Genomic DNA, 22,414 nt, shown 5'->3' with positions numbered 1-22,414 from the left:
GCTGGAAAAAAACAAGAACACATAAAACCGTCTTTCATTGATAACTTTTCTCATCTTTTTTCCTTCTTTTCTCTTTTACTTGAATTCTCCCTTTGATTTTGTTTCTCTCCCTTAAATTTATAAAATCTAGTTCACGGCGTGTTTTTCAAAAAAATCAATTGAATTACCATTCAATGGGACTGAAGTTATCTGTTTTCTCTTCAGCTGCCATCCCTTGAAAATATTTTTGTGCAACAATTAAGGAAAAAAGATTTTTTAATGTGTTTAATTGCCAGATAGTGCCATATTAATGAAACAGACAAAATAAGCAATTTGACCTTGCTTCTGAAAATCTGATAGCATTATATGTATACCATGTAAATTATAAGGCAAAATAAAATACCTACTATTGGGGGTGAACTGGCAATGTTTAGCTTTTCCTTCTCGTCTGCATTTTCTGGATCAAATAACCATACTTTTATAGTCTGACAAAAAATAAAAAAAATGTATTACAGAAGAAGAGCTTCTCATTTTCATGAAAAATGCTTTTTAAAAATTTCTGTAAAAGATACATAATTATTAAAACATGTAATTGTATTTGTTTAGTTAACAAGTTGAAATAATGTTATTACTATTAGAAAATAGATTAATTTTCCCAGAGTTAATGAGAAAGGGAGTGGGGTTGCTCTGCTTATATACTAACGTTCACAGTGTTCATGGATTTCACAATACAAAACACTTCATCACCAACAATCAACACCCAGATAATCAAAGATTAATATCAAGATTAATAGTAGCGCAATAATCAAGAAGTAAACAATATCCCAATCAAGAAACTATCAACTCAGACAAACAAGCTAACAGAAGACAACAGCCTAATCAAGGAACCATCAACAACACTCTCACCAACCCTGATGGCAAGCCTCTGGTATATAAACAAAGAACAAATCCCACTCCCTTGTACCATTGATGATATTACCTAGCTGGGCAATAAAACATCTGCAACAAAACAACCAAGGATCACACAACTTTAACACTATCAACCACATATTTAAATAATTTAAACAGGGGCTTAAGCTGGAATGGGAGAAGTCTTTTACTTCAGTAAAAGATTTATGAGGTATATGCATGTAGTCCTTTACCAACTCTGAAAGTACAAATGATGATAGGCAATGAGAATTAACAAGGTCATGCCAAAACACATGCTAATATTATCCAGAAACAGAGAGTGATTAATATTCTCTTTACATTTATTGACTAATTTATAATGAACATATTTACCTGAGTTGGACCAGTATCCCATAACCTTGAAAAAAAATACACAGTTTACAAAAATGAAAACTTCCTACTGAAAATAGACAGTATCATTTTCAATTCAGGAAAATAGATAACAAAGCCCTTGTTCTGAACACTTGTATTCATAGATTTGGAGCTTGAAACAAATTATTTGCAGATATAACTTGTATCAGTTTGTTCAAGTTTCCCAACTTAATTCTATTAGTAAAATGATGTATTTCAACTCAGGAATTTATTATGACTCCTTTATTTTATGATTTACAAATAAAGATGCTTCTATCTCCTCTGGTGGATACATTGATTAGGATATTCTTGGCTGCATGCAACACAGATCATTTGTTGGATTGTTATGGGCATCCTTTTAAATTTATATAGTCTGAAGATACCCTGCTGCATAACTTCCCCAAAAAGATGGCTGTTGAACGCAAGCCTGATATTTTCCTGATATTCTCAGCAAGTAATGGTATGCTTCTCAAGAGTGTTACAATTATTCCATTCATTTATGGAAGGAATTTTCAAAAAGGAAATTGAGATTTTTGTTCTACTCCTTGTCTATAGTGTTTGGGATATTTGTCTCCCTGCAATTCAATATCTATAGTATCTAAAATCCCTGGGAGAAATCATTTGGAAATCTGGACTGAGATATTGTTCGTATGGGATATTAGACTATTCTGCCTCTACATATTTCTAAGCAAAGAAAATGATATATCTCTTACAACAGAGTCAATCAGATCATGAATGAATATTTACTTAAAAAAATCTCCTAGTATCTGCCAGCTGCACCAGAAAAAGGCATACAAAAAGTCTCTGTTGTGGAAGTATGCAGAATATATATGCTAAGCAAGGTAACATATGTTACCATTTTCTTTTCTTTATTGAGTAAACCTAAGAGTACAAAAGAGAGAGAAATAAAGATACAAAAGGTAGAATGAAAAATAGAACATAAATAAAAACCATTATGAAGGAGAATTTGATACATATGCTCCCATTTCGTTCCATTTCTGCCCCAACCATAACCATTACAGGTAGTCCTTGACTTACAGTCACATAGCGATTGTTCAAAGTTACGACATAGCTGAAAAAGGTGATTTATGATCCAGATCAGAAATTCTTATGGTTGTCCCCCCCATCATGTGACTGCACTTCAGACGCATGGCAACACAGAAAAGTGAGGCTTTGCCTGCCTTTTCTGAAATCGACAATGATCTCTTAGGCTTTTCCAGTATTTAAAAATAGGCTGTTTTCCTTACACCAGTTCATCAACCCCTGGATGGTAATCATTGAGGCCTGCAATTGTGGACTTTTGGGGCACTGGCAAGATGATGGCCATCTTAAACACGATGGGACCACTGCCTGCTGCAATGAGAGATTGAAAATATCTGTGAGAACACAAGCCAGCTCATCTGCACACTAAGATAACATCCAGGGATGTTATCTGGGCCTGCTGCTTTCCGAATGTTAACTTTCTTCAGTGTTTTCCAGACAGAAGTGACATCAAAGCTTAGCACTTGCTCATTAGGATGGGGCACCAGCTTTCCTAGCAAGAGTGCTACTTGATGTCTCAAGTCTACCAAAAAATGCATTCAGTTTGTTTAGGAAGTCTGTGTCTTTGCATCTCGATGGATTCACTTTGTAATCCGTAATGGCCTGGATACCTTTCCACATTCGCCTGGTGTTTGTAGGGTCTTGGAAAAAGTTCTGAATTTTCTGGCAATGGGCTTGCTTTGTACCTTATATGGCACTTTTCAGATTTGCTCTGGCTGTTCTAAGTGCCAGCATGTCGCCAGATTTAAAAGCCACATTCCGTGCTTTCAGCATCTTGTGGACCTCATAAGTCAGCCACAGTTTATCATTTGCCCTCACAACAATGCTTCTCAGGACACAGACATCATCTATGCACTTTTGGATATATGCAGACACCGTGGTGGCATACTCCTCAACATTTGTATGTTGGTTATCAGTAGTTGCATCTTTAAACATGCCCCAATCTGTGCACTCAAAGCAATCTTGTAATGCTTCTATAGCTCCCTCTGTCCAAACCCTCTGTCCAAACCATTTACTATAGGTTTCACTCTGACTAATAAAGGTTTATATGCTGAAATAAGCAGCATTGAGAGATGGTCAGAGGAGCCCAGGTGAGGGCGGGGGATAGCTTTGAAAGCCTTCTTGATGTTGGAATAAGCAAGATCTAGTGCAGGGGTGTCAAACTCAATTTCATTGAGGGCCACATCAGCATTGCGGTTGCCCTCAAGGGGCCGGGTGGGTATGGCCAGAGTGGGCGTGGCCTACTGGGTGGGCGTGGCTAGAGTGCATATGGCCTACTGGGTAGGCGTGGCCAGCTCTACATCGTTTGCATCAAGGGTGCCTATGGGGGCCCGGGCAGGAGTGGGACAGATCTGAGGGTCTCTGGCAGAAGGAGGGTCTCTGGGCCAGGGCCAAGGCAGTGGGGGCCGTTCCCTCACTGTTTCCAGGATGGCTTCACAGGCCACATGAAACCACTTTGCGGGCCTTTGCGGGCCGGATCCGGCCCCCGGGCCTTGTGTTTGACATGTCTGATCTAGTGTATTCCCCTCTGGTTGCAAAGTCCACATATTGATGGAAATGTGGCAGGATAGCTTTCAAATCCACTTGGTTAAAGTCTCCCACTGCATTGGGGCGGGGATATACACAGCTGTGATAATGGTAACAGAGAATTCTCTAGACAGATAGAAGAGTCTGCATTTGATGGTCAGAAACTCCACATCTGGGGAGCATAGACTTGAAACCATCTTGGCATTATTACAACATCTGTCATTTATACGTCATCTTATTATGTCATCTTGAGTGAACCAAATGCATATTAAAAAGGTAGAAAAATATAATAACAATAAACTGGTAAATAATAACAATGAATCATACCCTACACCCTCACAGCAATGTTGAGATTCTACTTTCCAAAGAAAATAGGTGGGTGTGGATTGAAGAAGAAAAAACAGCTTTGGAAGAATATCTGGAGATGCACTGAAGCTAGTATACCAGGAAGGCTTACTGAATGCTGGAGAGACCAAAATGGCCTACAAGAAGTACCAAACGAAGAACAGAAAGTTGGCACGGGAAGATAAGGCATTACATGGCCAATATATTAAAAAAATAACCAGTAAAGCAGATAGTATCAAGACCTGACAAGGGCTAAGAGCAGGAGTACAGAAGAAAGAGACAGAGAGCTGCACAAGATCAAGCCTTAAGAACAATGGCATACAAAACCAGAATTGAGAAGACAGCAACAGACAGTAAATAGTCCCTCTGCAAGGAAGCTAAAGAAACAGTGGCTCACTTAGTTAATTGCTGCAAGAAGATCATACAGATCTTGTTGCGGACTACACACAAGCTCACAAAGATCTTGATGTTGACTACAAACAACAGCATGATAAAATAGCAAAATGGTGCTGGAAGATCTGCCTGCAACTAAGAACTAGTGGGACCACAAAATAGACTAAGTAATAAAAAAATGAAGAAGCTAAAGTGTTCTGGGACTTTAGAATTCAAACAGACAAGAACTTGCCACAAAACACCCCAGATTAAACCATTATTGATAAGAAAGACAACAAAGTCAGGATAGTGGGAAAGTCTGGATAGAGGAACAGCAGAACAAAAGAGAAAGAAGTGGAGAAAATAAATACAAAATACAAAGACCTACAAATAAAAAAAAGCAGAACTGTGCAAAGAAAGCAAAGATAGTACCAGTAGTGCTAAGATGCATAGGTGCAATCTCAAAACTTCTGGAGCACCACTTGAATACCATTGGTATTGACAAAATCTATCAGTCAATTGCAAAAGACAGCTTTTCTTGGAATAGCTTACATACTACAATGATACCTTAAATATTTTTAAACAATATCATCTGCCTATCCCAGGTCCTTGGCAAGTACTCAATACGTGGACAAAAATGCCAAATCCAATCTAAACATCTAGCTGGTCATGTGACAAACCATAATGATAATGCCATAATAAAGAAGGAAGATTGTATCACGTATGGCAATGATGCAATCCTCCCCTCAAAATCAGGACCTCCATGGGAATTTCTATGGAGTTTCTCAGTCCTCCAGGTCATGGTTGTCTCAAAGGTGCTTTTTCAAAAGGCAACTGGACTTTGCTTTTTCCTTGAAGAGGTTTCACTTCTCATCCAAGAAAGTGGATTAGAAAGTGAGGTTTGCAGGTTTATTATCCTTTAAAGGGGTCCACCACAGTGGGAGGGGGAGGGCCTTCTCTGTGGGTGCCCCGGCACTATGGAACCAACTGCCGGTTGAGCTCCGGATGGCATCGGACCTCCGATCCTTCCGTCGCGGGTTGAAGACCCACTTGTTCGAGTTAGCTGGTCTGGCCTGAAGGGGAATATGGGTTTTTTAATTGGCTTTATTATCTTACTTTTGCTGTATTTTAATTGGGCATGGTTTAATTTTCTTTTAATTTTTGTATACCTATTTATATATGCCCTGTGAACCGCCCTGAGTCCCTAGGGAGAAGGGCGGTATAGAAATCCAATAAAATAAATAAATAAATAAATAAATAATGATAATGCTATAATAAAGGAAGACAGATAGCATCAATTGACTGATAAGTAGCAGCCATCGAGAGCACATGGTGATTATGGTGATTCCCCATCCTTACCGTATCCGGAAAGATTCCAAGTAACCAGTCTACTCACCAGTTCCTTGGTCTTTCCTATGGTTGTTGGCTCTGTTTTCACAGAGCCATATTCCATTCACCATACCTCCCTTGGAGGTCATCCCAAAAATGCTGTTTCAAAAGGCCTTTTGAAAAAACGGTCTTTTTTGGGGGGGGGGGAGATTAGATGAAGACCCAGTTTGTATAGCCAAAAATTCTGAGGGCTTCCTTGATCTGTTTTAATTTTTTTTGTTTTCCATCTTTACTGGTAGACAAACCTTCAGCCTGGTGGTATAGGGTTCTGATCACTCCCATTTTATGTTCCAGTGAGTGGTGAGAATCAAAATGTAAATACTGATCTCTGTGTGGGGGTTTTCTGTAAACTTCAGTGAAGGCTTCTTTCTTCCTTAATGTGTACTGCACTGTCCAGGAAGGCCAGACTATTTTTCTTAACATCTTCCTGAGTGAATTCAATTTATCTGTCTACAGAGTTGATGTGTTTGGTTAAAGCTTCCAAGTATCATCCATTCCAGTGATGGGTGGAAATCCTGTGAAGTTGTTTAGGTTTTAGTTCCTACCTCCCCATGTAGAGATTGGCCACAATGCGGAACACAGTTGAACACAGTCATTTTTTCACTACTGTGACAGCTTCAGTTATTGGAATGTAGGTGAAGAGTGAAGTCACATCATAAGAAACCATAGTCTTGTCCAGATCCAGGTCTTGAACTATAAATTAATTCTATTAGAAGTAACATGAAAGAATATAAAGCTGATTTACTTGATCAAGGTTAAAATAAAATTTTTTTTGCAATGTTCTGGCAACACTTTTGGACTTTTTGCTGATACCAGGTATGAAAACTTGATGTTTTATAAATTTGCTTACAGATGAAGAAATATCTGTTTAATCTTACAAGAGTGGAGAGTTATTACATTTATTTGTATTTGTTGTGATGAAGATTGGAAGTAATTTCTTTATGTATTTTTGTTCTTTTTCTTTATTTTCTTTCTTTTCCTTTTTTCCCTGCAGTTTTTTCTATTCTTTGCTCTTTTTCTAAGTTTAGTTTATATTAATTTTTATTACTATAGTTAAAAGTTTTAATAAAATATATTTTAAAAACTCAAAAGCATTGAAAACAAATATATCGCAATATTCAGAAAATAAATAAAAATTTGAACTGAAAATAGTTGTAAATATTTTGATGCTTTTGCCATCTGCAAAAAATTTGATAGCATAGACCAGGGGTGTCAAACTGCTGGCCCACGGACCAGATGCATCACTCCAAAACTGCACCCACCCCATTGCTGGCAATGGGAAAAAAGTCAGAATATGTCACGACACGTAACGTGTTATCGCAAGTTTGATACCCGTGGCATAGACTAATAAATGAATGCCAACTGACTTGGCCTGCATGTGCTATGTTCATTAATGAGGGATGCAAGACAAATCTTTATACTGAAGTGCATATAAAAGCATGTGTTGTTTTTAATCTACACATGCTTTTTACCATCCAACAGATTTTTATAAATAACATAAAGCATACAAACAAGATATTGTTGAATTTCTTTCTAAAAGCAAACATAATTAAATATTTAAGAAATTATACATTACTAAATTGTTTCTTAAGTGGTAGGAAGATTCTAATTATGGATCTATGTGTGTGTGTCCATATATAAATTTTATTTAATAAATATCTAATGCAAATATCTAAGAAGAGTTTAAAGTCCACATTTGAAAATGCATTTAATTTACTGTATATGTTTATTGAATTTCTTACTATTAAAGTTGTTTTTGTAATATTTTGAGATTTGTTCTACAATAATTTATGTTTTCATATTCCATTTTATAATTTAAAAATTGGATTAATAATGTGTTGTTGATGGAGTTCACCTCTGCAGAGAGAGGGACTGGTTTCCTGGGATAGCATTAAGATCACAGGAAGTGATAGCATCACTTTATACTCTATTTGTGAGACCACACTTGGAATATTGTGACCAGTTCTGGTCATCAAGATTAAAAGAAAGATGCTGACGCTCTAGAATAGCAGTGTCAAACTTGCAACATCACGTGACGTGTTGCGACATATCACGACTTTTTTTTCCATTGCCAGCAATGGGGTGGGCGCAATTTTGGCATGATGCATCTGGCCCATGGACCAGTCAGTTTGACATTGTCTGGCCGACGGCACCCTGAGGAGGCCCTCTCTGTGTGAGTGCACAGGGCGATGGGAAAACGTTCCTGGTAGCAGACGGTCCTGCAAATATCCCGGGCCTAAGCCATGTAGGGCTTTATAGGTAAGAACCAGCACCTTGAATCTCATCCAGAGGGCAACCGGTAGCCAATGCAGCTCATGCAGGAGGGGTGTAATATGGGAGTATCGGGATGCTCCCATCACAACCCACGCAGCCGCATTCTGCACCAGCTGAAGCCTCCAGGTGGTCTTCAAGGGCAGCCCCATGTAGAGAGCATTGCAGTAATCTACCCGGGAGGTTGGTCGCTGAAAATTTATTATGGAAAAAGAACAAACAGATGATTCCAGAATTCATTGAAGGGGACTCCCAAAGCACCAAGACTTTGGAAAGAAACTAAAGACCCAGTAGAAAATTGGTTGGTTCCAGAGGAACTGAAGCAACTGAAGACTCCATGAAGAGGAACAGTGGCTGAGTGCCAAATAACATTGGGACAAGATATCAAGAGACATTGGCTTGTTTAACCAATGATAAATGGAATTACCAGCAGAGGTACCAATTCTCCTGCCAACAGCAGAGAAACTATAGCAAACAGAGAGAGAAGAGACCAAATAACAATCCTGTTGGGCAGTAAACTCCTAACAAGCGAGTCCACCAGCTGAGATGTTGCAATGGTAACTAAACTAACCAGAGCTATGAGTAGCTAAGTCAGGGGTGTCAAACTGCTGACCTGTGGGCCAGATGCGTCATGTCGAAGCTGCGCCCACCCCATTGCCGGCAAAGGCCAAACTGTCCCAATACGTTGAGCGATGTCACGTGATGTCACGAGTTTGACATGTCTGAGCTAAGCGGCAATAAAGCAAAGACAGAGAGAAATCCTCTATTGCAGACATGTCAAACACAAGGCCCGGGGGCCAGATCCGGCCCGTGAAGTGGTTTCATGCGGCCCGCGAAGCCATCCTGGAAACAGTGAGGAAACGGCCCCCACTGCCTTGGCCCTGGCCCAGAGACCCTCCTTCTGCCAGAGACCCTCAGATCTGTCCCACTCCTGCCCAGGCCCCCATAGGCACCCTTGAGGCAAACGATGTAGAGCTGGCCACGTCCACCCAGTAGGCCATATGCACTTTGGCCACGCCCACCCAGGCCACACCCACCCAGCCCCCTGAGGGCAACCGCAATGCTGATGCGGCCCTCAATGAAATTGAGTTTGACACCCCTGCTCTATTGGGTGTCTCTACATGTATCCCATACACCAGCACCCTGTTAGTGATGTTCATTGCAAGAGGAGATGAGCAAGAAAGAGGAAGAAAGCTAATTAGTATATCCCATGGTAAGATGACCAAGAAGAGGGACAAGTCTGCAATCTCATTTCAATTCATTGAATCCAGATGGCGGACGTGCGGGCGGCCGTGTGAGGTTGAGCTCTGCAGGTCCGAGAAGATAGGCGTCTTAGGAGCCCCTCAGGGCTTTTTTCTTTATGCCCTGGGCTGGGGGAAGGGTGGCAGCGATGAATTTTGCAATTGTCTAGGTCTTTTTACCAGCTTGACCGGCGTTTCGCTGGGCTGCCGGTTTGCTCTCTGCTCAGCTGCTCAGCTGGTCGTCGGGAGTTTCCGGCTATGTCGGGCGGTCTTGGCTTCTTCGGCGGCGTTTGGAGTTCCCGGCGGCTGGCGGCGGCGGTGCTGCGGCGGCGGCGACGGAGCTGTTTGCCATCTGCGTGGCCTGCCTTTTCTACCGTTTTCCTTTCGACCGGCCTGCCTCTGCTTTCTGCCTGCTTTCTGCCTGCATCAGCCTAATGGCGACGACGGCGGCGGCGGCGGCGGCGGCGTTGTTCCCGGGCCGTTTTCGGGCCACTTTACCATCGACTATTGTGGTCTGGCCTGCTTTTACCGAACCGTTTGTCCCTCTGCCCCCTGGGCCTTTTTGGCCCGTTTCTCATCGGCGGTGGCGGTGGCTCTCCCCGGATTGTTTGCGGCCTTGGCGGCGTTCTGATGGCTACGGTGGCTACGGTGATGGCGGTGGCTGTGTCCATAGCGGCTCAGCGGCAGCGGCTTCGATGACTCAGCGATGGCGTTATGCCCGGTTTGCCGGCCCCCCGGTTGGTTTTGCATATCCCAGATGGGTTGGCACCCCCACTGCTTCTGATGGCCCTGAAGGTTCCTGGGCTAGCCGGTTGATCCCGGTGGAGCCCAGTGGGGCCTTGTGGACTTGGGCCATTTTGAAGGACTTTGGAAGATGGGCGGGGAATTTAATGGACCTGGGGGAGCCAATCTTTGTTGACCACAGTCTGGAAGGCCCCAATAATTATCGAACTGAGGGCCTATGGACTGGTGGTCAGTTACAACCTCTAGGAATGACGAGACAATGGGGGACTTGGCTGTTATCAGAATTGACTATGATGGCTTGTTTTTGCTTTTACAATCGACTGCGCATTGCCCCTTATACCCCAAAGGACAGAGAATTCTGGGTATTGGCCATTGTGAGAGGATGGGGCAGGCCATACCCAGTGGGGTTGCTCCAGACTTCCATCCCCCCCCCGAGAATTGGCTCTGTAGCCGTAGTGAGAGGACGGTGGTAGGCCTGCCCGGAGGGCTTATCCAGCTGAGTGGCAGCGGCTGGACGGAGGCCTGGGACTCCCTCTCCGAATAGATCCTCCTCATGGACTATCATCTATGGACTGCCTGCGATTCGGACTGCTATTTATGCCTTCCTTTAAATATTCGTCCACGGACTTGTGCGCCCTCAGGGGTGCTCCCCCCTCCTGGGGCCGACCCGCCTTGCCAGCCGATTATAACCTCGAGGAAGGGCCCATTTATTGGGACCCTGAGAGTTGGCTGGGCACGGGTAAGGGCCTTCGACGTAGACCTAATAAGAGGCCCCTGATTATTTTTCTTTCAAAATTTTTTAGGGGGTTAGGGAGGCGGGAGGGTTCTTTTGGTTGTTTGGATAAGGGGGGCTATCCAACTACCGCTGTTCTGGCTAGGGCCGATGGAGATCGCAGGGGGGAGGAGCGGGGGTCGGTCACCTCCGGGGCTCCAGGGCTGGTCGTGGGGCTACCTATTCCCACGACATCAGGGAATGGCAGCAGATGGAGGAGCAGAGGGCCGTATCGATCTCAGGGAAGGCCTCTCCGCTACTTACAAGCGGTGAGGCACTCCGACCCTCTGGCTCTACCCCAAGGTCCCGGGAGTGAGGGTGTGCAGCCCCCTGAGCTCCGGCTGGTGTATTTGAACGCCAGGTCCGTCTCTAATAAGGCTCCTCTCGTTCGTGATCTGGTCGAGGGTGAGCAGGCGGACCTGGCTTGCATCACGGAGACTTGGTTGGGCCCAGAGGGCGGGATTCCTCTGGTTGATCTTTGCCCACCAGGTTTCCGGGTGCTGCACCGGCCTCGGGCTCAGGGTAGGGGTGGGGGTGTGGCTGTTGTTATGAGGGAGACCTTGTGTCCGCGGGAGGCCACTGTTCCTCAGATAGTCGGGTGTGAGTCTCTCTTTTTGAGATGCGGCCCTGGTGCGCAGTTGGGCTTGCTGCTGGTGTACCTTTCGCCTAGTCACGCAGCAGCAGCCCTGCCTGAGCTGCTCGATGTCCTCTCTGGGCTGGTGGTTGAGTTCCCGAAACTTATAGTTTTGGGGGACTTCAACCTACCATCACTGGGAGGATCATCTGAGTTGGCCCGGGAGTTCATGGCTTCCATGACGGCCATGGACCTGACGCAGGTAATTTCGGGACCGACTCATGAGGGAGGCCACACCCTTGACCTAGTTTTCTTATCTGGACGGTGGTTAGATGATCTTGGTGGGGGCTCTCCAATTATTATGCCCCTGTCATGGACCGATCATCATCTCCTGCGGCTGGTCTTCCGTTTTGCCACCCCCCGCCGTGGGTGTTTGGAACCAATTAAATGGTACCGCCCCAGACGCTTAATGGATCCCCAGAGGTTCCAGGCAGCTCTGGGGTCCCCACCTGCCTCCCTTGCTCACAGCTCGGCAGATGCCTTAGTGGAAGCCTGGGAAAGGACGGCCACTGAGGCTCTTGACCGAGTTGTACCCCTGCGGCCCCTGACCCGGTGCAGATCCCGTCGAGCTCCATGGTTCTCTGCGGAGCTTCGGGAGATAAAGCGTTGGAGACGGGGCCTAGAGAGCGGTTGGAGGTCCAGCCGATCCGAATCCGACCGATTGCGACTAAGAGCCTACATTAGGTCTTATCTCGCTGCGATAAGGGAGGCGAGGTCTAACCACTTCGCCACCCTTATCGCGTCCGCAGATAATCGCCCGGCCGCCCTGTTTAGGGTGACTCGCTCCCTCCTAAATCAGGAGGTGAGGGAGGATCCCTTGCAGGGCCGTGCCGAGGAGTTTAACCAACATCTGTCGGACAAAATCGCTCGGATTCGGACCGGTCTGGACTCTGACTGGGCAGAGTCTGACGATCAGGACACGGGTGGTCTTGTCGATATCACCTGGGAGGAGTTTGATTCTGTGACTCCGGAGGAAGAAGACAGGATCATGGGGAGGCTGAGCACCACATGTTTATTGGACCCGTGCCCTTCCTGGCTGGTCTATGCAGCCCGGGAGAGGACACGCAGCTGGTTCCAGGCAGTTATATCGGCTTCTTTGAGTGAGGGTATCTTCCCCGCCGTCTTGAAGGAGGCGGTGGTGAGGCCTCTCCTCAAGAAGCCTGCCCTGGACCCAGCTGTATTGAACAACTTTCGTCCTGTCTCCAACCTCCGCTTTCTTGCGAAGGTTGTTGAGAGTGTGGTGGCGCATCAGCTCCCTCTGGTCCTGGATGAAGCGGATTATCTAGACCCTTACCAATCGGGTTTCAGGCCCGGGCACAGCACGGAGACGGCATTGGTCGCGCTGGTGAATGATCTCTGGAGGGCTCGGGACAGAGGGCATTCCTCTGTTCTAGTCCTATTAGACCTCTCGGCGGCTTTCGATACCATCGACCATGGTATCTTGCTGCGGCGTCTCAGGGGATTGGGAGTGGGAGGCACAGTTTTACAGTGGTTCTCCTCCTATCTCTTGGGACGTTCGCAGTCGGTGTTGGCAGGGGGGCAGAGGTCGACCGCGAGGTCTCTCATTTGTGGAGTTCCTCAGGGGTCGGTCCTCTCGCCTCTCCTGTTGAACATCTACATGAAGCCGCTGGGTGAGATCATTCGTGGCTTTGGAGTTGGGTATCATCAGTACGCTGATGATACCCAACTTTTCTTTTCGACCCCAAACCACCCCAGTGATGCCCTCAACGTGATGTCCCGTTGCCTGGAGGCGGTTCGGGTCTGGATGGGGAGGAACAGACTTCAACTCAACCCCGACAAGACTGAGTGGCTTTGCATACCTTCATCCCGGGTCTATTCGGACATTCCACCTCTGGCTATGGGGGGTGAACTATTACCCCCCGTAGATAGGGCTCGCAACTTGGGAGTCCTCCTAGATTCACGGCTCACCTTAGAAGACCACATAGGAGCTGTGACTAGGGGGGCCTTCGCCCAGGTTCGCCTGGTGCGCCAGTTGCGGCCCTATCTTAGCCGGGATGATTTGTGCACGGTCACTCATGCGCTCGTGTCCTCTCGTCTGGACTACTGCAACGCTCTCTACATGGGGCTGCCCTTGAGGACCACCCGGAAGCTCCAACTGGTACAGAATGCAGCCGCGAGAGTGGTGTTGGGAGTCTCCCGATACTCCCACGTTACACCTCTGCTCCGTGAGCTGCATTGGTTGCCAGTTGTCTTCCGGGTGAGATTCAAGGTACTGGTAACGGTGTTTAAAGCCCTCCATGGCATGGGGCCGGAGTACCTTGGGGAACATCTGCTGCCGGCATCAAGCTCCCTGCGCCCTGTGCGTTCCCACAGAGAGGGCCTCCTCAGGGTGCCACCGATCAGAGAATGTCGATTGGTGGCCCCCAGGGGGAGATCCTTCTCTGTGGGCGCTCCGGAGCTATGGAATCAGCTACCGGTAGAGCTCCGGATGGCGCCCGATCTTCGCTCCTTTCGTCGCGATCTCAAGACATTTTTGTTTGTACAAGCTGGCCTAGCCTGATGGGGATCGGTGGGGTTGTTTTATTTTTGGTCTTTTAATTTTATCTCGGGGTTTTTTAGAACTGTACTTCTATTGTTTTTAATTAGGGCAATTGTTTAATCACCTTTTAATGTTTGTATTGGCTATTTTATTCTGCCCTGTGAACCGCCCTGAGTCCTCAGGGAGAAGGGCGGTATATAAATGTTATTAAATTAAATTAAATTAAATTTAGCTTTCTGCAAGAAAAAAAAGACAGAAATTCTCATTTTGAATATCTTGTCAGCTCTCTATAGAAAAATGGCTTCTAATGGAGGGAGAGAGGGAGGGAGGGTTAGAGAAGTTTCTGCTTCTCATAGAAAAGTTCTGAGAAGACATCCAAGGTCAAACCACCTGGTTTAACAAAATGCCAGGTGCTGTGTTGGAATGATGCCCAGAGGGTAAAACTGAAAACTGGAGATCTAGTTAGAAAAGAAAGGAGCGTGAAAGAAGGTAATATCTTTCCTTTGTCACATTTTTTGTTAAGCCTACAAAGGCACTTCTACATATTTGAAATAAATACATGAAAATGAAAAATGTAGGTAAAATATATATTCAATGGTAGTTAGCAGCACTAATTCAATTCTCCTAGTGACAGAAATAACATTCAACTAAAATGTAATTAAAAATAACAATAAGTAGTTTTTATATTGGACCATTATGGGAATGGTTAAGATTTCTTACAATGGTTTCAGTTAGTCCTAAATATCAAATTTATATTCTCACTCATCTCACTCATAAGTATGGTTTTTTTCCTCTATTCAATCATGCCTGATTTTTGGGAGACTGCTTGGAGATGTCCCTCAGTTTTGTTGGTAAGATTTTTCAGAATTGGTTTGCCATTGCCTTCTTTCTGGGAATGGGAGAAAGTGACTGGCCCAAATCACCCAGCTGGCTTTGGGCCCAAAGCAGAAACCCAACCCAGCCTGATATCATGGACCATTAAGGAGAGATTTCTTTCAATGTTTTCAGTTAGTCCTAAATACCAAATTTATATTCCCACTCATAAGTACTACTATATGACATTTATAAATCTGATTTAGGCTGCAAAGAAAAAGTATTAAGTATGTCATCTTGAAATGATTGATTTTTAAGCAGTCTGTTGAAGTCAGCATAATTGCTGATGGGTAAAAAATACAGTTGCAGAACTCTAGCTTCAAAACAGCAGTCATAATTGAAGATATATAAATAGAAAGAAGTGCAATTGTGTGGGTGGTTTTTACCTGTTTTCATCTTGATAAATGTACCATGCGAAACAATTCACATCTGCATTGATAGATAAGTAGCGTTCCTCATCAGATGGCTATAAAAGGAAAAATACAAATTATTTCTTTTTTTCATAGTATCACAGTTATTCAATAAGTTTCTTATGCACAGCTATCGATATAGTTTTACATATTTGTAAAAATAACTGGCTTGGATGAAGGTATAAAATACAAAATAATACTTGCAAAACCTGAAGAAGTGACCAATCACAAGAAAAATTCAGAAAGTCTTAACAGGCTAGAATATAAAACCAAAACAAATCAGAGAACAATAGGTTTTATAATAAATATGGGGATGAGTTACGTTGGCAGCAAAACATCTGAAAATATTCTAAATTCTGCTTCATTTTTCCCCCCCTCAGGGATCAAATTTAATTATTTTAACTGTTTTTAACTCTTGTATTATATTGATGTTTTTAAATACTTTATAAACCGCCCTGAGTCCTATGGGAAAAGGGCGGTATATAAATTCAATAAACTTAAACTTAAACTTCTTATGGTCATAATCAGAGGGATGGCTGGTGGCTTGAGGGCACTCCCTTCCCCTTGCTAATCTTTTAGCATCTTCAGATGCTAAATCTTTAGAATTTTTAATTTGATTCTTACTTTTAACTTGTAAATTTTAACCTTATTTTTATTTTGTTTTTAACAGTGCTTTTAGTCATGATTTTATGTTATCACAAAGTCTAGTCAAAAGCTAGTACTACTGATTCCATCTTGGGAGAGTGGAGAAATTTGTATGTATGGTCATAACTGGTGAAAAATAGTGGGGAGTTTCTAGAGAACGCTGCACTTCATCTCTGGGCTACCAGCAGATCTTACCTAATCCTAAATTCCAGGGTTGTTTTGATCAAAAACTAATCCCTTTTATTGTCAATGCTGACTGGATTTACTAGAACGCCTACGTTTCTTTCACAGTTGCTACTGTTGAGCCAAGTACCATCCATTCTATTCCTGAACATTTGGTTTTTCTTGCCTATGTGTAGCTTACTTTTCTTACTTTTCTCACCACTGAATACTACTTTTTATTTATTACAACTGAAATGGTGGAACAAGGCAGTAGATTTTTTTTGTTTGAAATCTAGAGTTCACAGAAAATTGTTACTTGTAAGTAATGCAGCTGACATTCACAAATCCAGCCCAATGCTTTCAATGTATTTTCCCATCCTGAGTGACCATGTAACTCCAGCTAACCCAGCTAACCAGTCATCTACCATTTGATTAATTGCTACCCTGACTCCAATGCCAGATAGAATTTGTCTATAATCTTTAGGCGGAGAACTTATATTCTTCTGTACCTGCTCCCCAAACCTTGTATCTCCACCATGATCCTCCAAATATTGGAGGTGATATGCATCATCTGCAGTTCTGCTTTCTGCAGCTGAGCCATTATTTTTATTTTTCATTTTATTTCTTAATACGTTACATACAGTATGAGATTACCAGTTGAATCAGGTGTGAAAATCTACTTGATTAATTCATACTGAACACCTGACTGTCCAAAGCAAACATCTCAACCCTGTAAAAGTTAGTGGATGTTGGCAAGCTGTTTGTAATTGACAACCTTTAGATCCAACTCTATATCATGCCATTCATGAAATCTGTCTACATTTCTGATTATTGAGTGGAAGGGGGAAAGTGGGGTAGGTAAGACTGGGAGAAGAACAGTATTCTGCTATTTGAGTTTTCTCTATCTGCTCTTAAAAGATGAAAGTTGGGGTTACCTTTTCAAGTGCATCAGCCATGATGTGTTTTCTTGCTTACTCAGACATTTTCTGCATGAGTGCATAACTTGATCTGCTGCCATTTCAAAATGATCCCACTTAATGCTGCTTGGCTTTGTTGCAACTTATTCAAAAATGTTGCTTGACCTGGGTTATCTCCTCTTTCACTGGAATAAGGGAACATAGGTGGGAACACTGGATGTTTCCACTTCTGTTTCCTTGTGTTAAGAGTGGAAATGTTGCAGTTCACTCTTCAGATAGAACTATTACCATTGTTGTTTCCAAAAAGATGCCTATCATCCATCACTAGTTTTGTCGTGTCAGTAAAAAGAACTTCAAGCTCAAATAATAAAGATGTAAAATTGTCCTTCCCTTCTTTTGGAGCATGAATCTGTGACTGCCAATTCTGTAGCACTGAAATGGTGAGATTCATAACCTACTACTGCCTGCTTTCTCTGAATAAAGCAGAGATCTTTTAGTAAGATACTCAGGACTATCTCAATCACCAAACATTTAGTTTTGGGGACAGCAGAACTTTGTTAGCCATTACAATAAATATAGCTCTATACCTTCTTCTGATTTCTTTCATTCCAGAGCCTGGTTCATCACAAAACACAATACAGTTATATAGTCATATATGTGTTAATAGTATTTTTAAATAATTGAGAACTTACCGGATCTGTAATTGGTTGAATCCTATGAGTACCAGGAACTGAACAAAACAATGTTGTTGTTTTTTTCCTAAAGCAATGGGGAGGAATCATAATTAAGTGATTAGCACATAATTACTTATAAGAAGATATTTGCCTGATATTTTGCTAAATTCCAATATTGTAACTAATGTAATTACAGAGTTCCTCCATCTGTCCTGGAAGTAAGGCTATTTTATAGCATTCTGCAATTTTGTGGAATTACAGTATAAAATACATATATAGAACTAACTATTGTTTCTTTTATACTATGGTTTAAATGGATTATGTTGTTTATTCAGTAAAGTATATTTTAAAAAATCATCAGCCCTCTGTAACTGCAAAAACACAGACTAGATATATTAGGCATTTTTGCCTAATATAATCACCCACTGTTTTAAATATTTCTGAGTATTTAAAAACACAGCTAATATGGAAATAGTGGGAAAATTAATGAAAAATATTGGGGAATGTTCTCACTTATCTCGAAAATAAACAAAAACGTGCTTCTAGTTTATGGAAGAAAGGCTCCAATGCCATGATCTGCATACTGATTCACACAATTAGTTTAAGCACATAATCATCTAATTTGTTTATTATAAAAAGTAGGGTAACTTATATCTCCCTTATATTGTTTTCTTAGAGCTGCTTTGTTTAGAATTATATGTTTAAAAAAGAAATGATAGCTGTCATATGACTTTTATAATCTTTGTTATACTATAGTTAGTAAATTATTAGGTGGAATTAATACAAAAGTAAAAAAGAACTACTGCACAAAATATTCCTCCATTCTATAAAGCTCTGAGGTTTCTTACTACTGGTAAAGGACCAATATGTTGTCCTCTCTATGCCTCAACAAACAGTTAGTTATAACAACTTATTACATTTTCAAAGATCAAACAGTATTCTCTCTATAACCTGTTTCTTTGTAGTTAGTTTTTACATATTCTGTAATACTTACGTTGCATCACCTACTGTACAAAATGATGGAACCTCCCATCTTGAAAATGTGGTTCCTTCATATTCTAAATATATCTAGATTAAAAAAAGAGAACATAGAAATACCCAGTAAAACATATAATTGATATAAAAATATAACAATCATATCAATAATGGAGATTTATGCATTTAAAACTAAAAAATGATGGTTTTAGAGCGGAGAGGTGGTGGCGGTGGCGGCTTCTTTGTTACTACACTAGCCACCTGCAGTCAAAACATTCTCCTTTAGTGCCCTATGCCAACCGTATAGCCAAGTTTTAAGGCATTTCCTGATAACCAGAAAGGTGGAGGCAGATCTTATCTCCTGCGGCAATATGTTCTAAGGACAAGGGCCATCCAAAAAGAAGGCTCTTCCCTTGAACCCCACCTGTTGCAATTCCTTGGTTGATGGGGTCTCAGTTGGACTTTTCTGCCAGCACAATTGGGCAGCCAATTCCACTGGGGCAAGACAGCTCCTTTGATATACTGGACCTATGCCACAAAGGTTTTAAAGCTAATGACCAACACCTTGAATTGGGCCCGGAAGCAAATCAGGAACCAATGCAGCAGTGTAACAGCAGTGTTGCATGTGCTACTCAACAGACATCCAGAACTGTCCGTGTTCTGCATTCTGTACCACTGTAGCTTCAAATATTTTTCAAGAGTAACCCCATGTAGAGCACATTGCAGTAATCCAACTGAGGGATGATCAGTGCCCCATGGTTCAGGAACAGGTGCAGCTCACACACAACCCACAAAATTGCGCAGAGGCTCTCCTAGTCACAACTGGCACCTGCTCTTCGAGCAGGAGGCACAAATCTAGGAGAACCCCCAAGTTGCAGACCTGGGATAGTGCCACCCCATTCAGAAGTAAAAAAGTTAAACCTCCAGATTCTGAGGCTCCACCGATCCACAGCCCACTCCATATTATCAGGGTTCAGTTGAAGCCTGTTTTCCCCTATCCGAGCCCCTACAACCTTCAGGCACTGTGACCAGGCAGTCACAGTATCCCTTGGATAACCAGGGATAGAGACATAAAGCTCAATGTCATCAGCATAGTGATGATATTTTATCCAATAGTGACAGCCAATCCAAAAGGATACCATGGTCAATGGTATTAAAGGCTTCTGAGAGGTCAAGGAGGTGAGAATGGGGTACACTACCCCACTCTTTTCTTCTTTACCAATGTGGCAAAGATGTAAGATTTCCAGTATTATCTGAAAAATTATTGCAGAAGAATGATGGGATGTATTTTAAAAATACTTTCTGCATATTTGAAGTTTCACTGAAATCAAAGGGAGGTAGTTGCTTAATTGCACATTAATAAAACATGGCTGATTTGCATAGCTTTTCACACAGAGGTTTACTAAGATCCTATCCATTAGTGAACCCACAGTGGGTGCATTTCACATATTTAATAGCATAAAACTGTATACAAGATTAAATATACAATATATCAGAAAATAATTAATTCATTCTACAGTTTAGTATCTGGCATTATGAAAGCATTTACTATCCACAGTATCGTAATGATGTAACATTAAAACAAGTCACAAATTCTGTTTATACTCTGGTCTCTAAATTGTGAAATGAAGGTTTAGCCTTTAAACTGATAACGTGATGGATATATTCCAGAAAAAATATTTATAAACATGTGAAATCATTAATATACTCTCATATATTAGTACAGTAAGCTGCAAATGAATAAGTTTGGTCTTTGTTACTAATACTATAGCAGTTATCTCACAAACACCCAGTTTGTGCAAATATAAAATTGGTGTCTTAATACAAATTATGTACAATATATTTATTACACTGTAATTATTGTTCAGTGAAATTTACAAAGCCTTAACTAAAGATGGCAAAATATTTTAGAAAATTACAGATACTAACTCAATACATAACACAATATATTTTGAACGAGTTACAAAAATATATATATTTCCATGAGGTAACCCAGGTAGAAACAGCTTATGATATATATTTTATATGGATTTTGACAATAAACACTTACAGTAGTTCTTGTAGAAAATATCATGTATATTTCAGTGCTTGTTTTATACCTGGAAGTAAAATAAAGAAATGTTTTCCAATAACTGCTAATACTTGCATCTTGCATTCTATTGCCATTCATATATATGTTAGTTATGAATTATTCAGATTATTCGTTATTTGGCTACCTAATTTTCTTAAATACAAAACAGAGACAAATTTATCAGGTTAATATTGGAGAAAGTGGTATTTCATTCTTTCTAAGCCAGTTCTTTGATCAAATTACTTTTGGATTCTGCTTTTTAGACTTTGGAAAATGGTAATTTGTAGTATTGGTCTTTCTCCACTCCAGGTCTAAACAAGTGCCATGAAAAATCACTTGAAAAAGTAGTTGAATGGTCCCACTCAGGCAGTCACATCTTCAGTTCAATTTTGCCGTGCTCCAGTAGATAAGTTTAAATTTTAAAGAAGTCAAAATATTTCGTTCATGAGCTTCCATAGAACGAATAACTGGGCCTCAGCTGCATTCATCAACCCCCCCTCTAATAATTATTTTTTCACTTCAGAAAAATGTATCTCATACAGAAATGAAGCATGGAGCCAAAAAGGACACACACGTTGACAACTAAAATAACTACAGTACCTCATGTCTGCAATCAGTCAAGGGGAATAATGCCACTCTAGGGGAAAGGACTGGGAAAGGTTGAGGGCAAGAGAAGAAAGGGACGACAGAGAATGAGGTGGCTGGATGGAGTCACTGAAGCAGTAGGCGTGAGCCTAAATGGACTCCAGAAGATGGTAGAGGACAGGAAGGCCTGGAGGAATGTTGTCCATGGGGTCGCGATGGGTCAGACACGACTTCGCAGCTAAAAACAAGGGGAAAGGAAGGGAATACAAGCATCAACAGAGGAGAATATATGTAGCTCAGTGTTGAAATGAGGGGTCCTTGTTGCTCTCGGTTTGCTCTCATTTTATATTCTAGTGACTGCCCTGTTAGTGTTGGTGGAAGTGGTTTTGTGGTACTTTGGTTGGGCTGTTTACTGTTAGCTTGCTTGGCAGTTCCTTGTTTGGGTATTGTTTACTTCTTGATAGTTGGTCTAATCTTAATCTTGGTGTTAATTTCTGCTCATATGGGTGTTGATGGCAGGTGGGAATTACTTTAGGCAACACAGAAAGCCTTTATTAAAGGGCTGTCAAGTTTGTAAATAGGGTACAGGAACAAATTATACATGTGATATGTCATAAAGCAGCAAATGATACAATCAGACACCCTTACAATATGTTACATCTCTTCTTTTTCCACCAGTTTGTTTCTTTAACACTTGCAATACTCAAGGATTTCAGAATTTTGTTTGATTGAAGTTCCTGAAAGGCTAGTTTTTGCACATCAAAAGAAGTGGCTTTGGTTCAAAGAAAACCATGGTTTGTTTCCTAAACTTCAAAAGGAGACATGGGTGCCATGTTAAAAATACTACCATCCCCTTTATTAAAATGCTAATAATGGTCTAAAATTTTACATAAAAGATAGTGGGAATATTTTCTTGGAAAAAGAACAAAGGACAAATCTGAAAGAAGTTCATAAAGATAAAAAATATATAATTTTCTTTTACAAAGGA

The 22,414-nt window shown here is 41.9% G+C and overlaps 1 protein-coding gene across 1 annotated transcript in view; it reads right to left on the bottom strand.

The window, feature by feature from the left end:
• Window positions 1–20,855, bottom strand: part of CATSPERE (catsper channel auxiliary subunit epsilon) — an 84,024-nt gene extending 63,169 nt beyond the window's left edge. The window contains exons 1-6 of the mRNA XM_083375728.1: window positions 20,821–20,855; window positions 18,790–18,863; window positions 17,814–17,880; window positions 15,374–15,453; window positions 1,261–1,285; window positions 387–464 (exon numbers count right to left, since the gene is read on the bottom strand). Coding sequence (XP_083231854.1) covers window positions 387–464; window positions 1,261–1,285; window positions 15,374–15,453; window positions 17,814–17,880; window positions 18,790–18,863; window positions 20,821–20,844 — 348 coding nt within the window. The 5' untranslated portion in view covers window positions 20,845–20,855. The remainder of the gene's footprint in view (window positions 1–386; window positions 465–1,260; window positions 1,286–15,373; window positions 15,454–17,813; window positions 17,881–18,789; window positions 18,864–20,820) is intronic.
• Window positions 20,856–22,414: the final 1,559 nt, after the last annotated feature.

Source organism: Vipera ursinii (genome assembly GCF_947247035.1).
Source record: "Vipera ursinii genome assembly, chromosome: 1".
Lineage (NCBI taxonomy): Eukaryota > Metazoa > Chordata > Lepidosauria > Squamata > Viperidae > Vipera > Vipera ursinii.
The sequence above is the reverse complement of the archived record's forward strand: the minus strand, read 5'-3'. Positions and strand labels throughout refer to the sequence as shown.